The sequence below is a fragment of the Saprolegnia parasitica genome (assembly GCF_000151545.1).
Source record: "Saprolegnia parasitica CBS 223.65 unplaced genomic scaffold supercont2.77, whole genome shotgun sequence".
NCBI lineage: Eukaryota > Oomycota > Saprolegniomycetes > Saprolegniales > Saprolegniaceae > Saprolegnia > Saprolegnia parasitica.
Window position 1 is genome coordinate 108,041 of NW_012156471.1, and position 1,266 is coordinate 109,306.

The window sequence follows — 1,266 nt, forward strand, 5'->3', positions numbered from 1 at the left end:
GCGTGACGCAGCACGACGCGGAGGACGCTGTGGAGACCGTTGCTTTGCAGAAACGGCAGCAACTTGGCGGCATCGGCGATCGCTGCAATGAACGACCGCGTCGACGCGCCGAGGTCCCCGTCGACAACAATCTCGTCCAGAATCGACGACGCAAACAGCTGCAGCACGGGCGCGCCCGAGGCCGACTGCACCTGGCTGCACAGCCAGTACAAGTTGGACCACGTGGCCAGCGACTGCTCGAGCGCCGGCCGCACGGTCGCTTCCAGATGACGCAGCGTCGTTTCCGCCAAAAACGACGGCGTCGCATCGAGGAGAAAGGTCACAAAGCACGCGCTGGCGGCGGCCGCGGCGCGCATGTCGTGCAGGACGACGGCGCTCATACGGTAGAGCGCGAGCGCGAGGTCGGTCGCAGCCACGTCCTGGGCGCCCATGCTCGCATCGTCCGAGGTACTCGGCAGCGCAACGTGGGCGACAAGGGCATCGAAAATCGCCATTTGCGTCGCCGCGTCGCCCGACAGCACGCTGGCGGTCCGTGCAAGGACGCTTGGGACATGGCGACCGTCGCCGAGAAGCCCGGCGTGGACAACGTCCAAAAGCGTCACAGACGTCACGACGTCCAGTTCGAGCACGTCCGACTGCCACTGGCGTTCGAGCGACGCATAGTAGGACGCGGTGGGCAACGCCGCAAACGTAGGCAGAAGAATCGAGTCGTAGAGGTCGGCGATCGTCGCCGGGCGGTCGCCGAGGATCGAAGTGGTGGCCGGGAAGAACACCGACATGTGGTTGCGCCGCAAGAGCACGGGCGATCCGAGCAAGTCGCACGACACAAAACCAAGAGGCACGTTCTCGGCCGCCCAGTGCTAGTGCATCGTTTAACAATCGTTTTGATGGACAAGTTGTCCTTCAGTGTACCTTGGTCGCAACGGCGAGGACGTGGCGCCACACGGTCGAGCGAAGGGCATACGGGTTCGAACCCTTGGTGTCCTGCAACGACCATTGCCGGTGCACTGCATCCAGAAGCGCACGGCGGAGCCGGTGGCCGTCGAGCGTCGGAGCCGGGCCCGTCACGAGCGTCGACAAGGTCGAGCGGAGGCACTCGTCGTTGAAGCGCCCCGGGGCGCCGAGCCGCTGCATGTAGAACGCCTACGTACAAGGTGCGCAAGATGGAAGATGGACAAAAAAAAGAGTGTACGTCAATCTGCGACAAGTCGACAAGGTCCTTGGCCAAGGCGTCGTCGTCGGCGGCGTGCTTGGCTGTCCACGCGT

At 64.2% G+C, this 1,266-nt stretch overlaps 1 protein-coding gene across 1 annotated transcript in view; it reads right to left on the reverse strand.

Moving 5' to 3' along the window:
* Positions 1-1,266, reverse strand: part of SPRG_22297 (hypothetical protein) — a gene marked incomplete at both ends in the record, with an annotated part of 4,126 nt that overhangs the window by 752 nt on the left and 2,108 nt on the right. Inside the window, 3 exons of the mRNA XM_012351285.1 lie at positions 15-860; positions 913-1,143; positions 1,193-1,249. Of these exons, the coding sequence (XP_012206675.1) occupies positions 15-860; positions 913-1,143; positions 1,193-1,249 (1,134 nt within the window). The remainder of the gene's footprint in view (positions 1-14; positions 861-912; positions 1,144-1,192; positions 1,250-1,266) is intronic.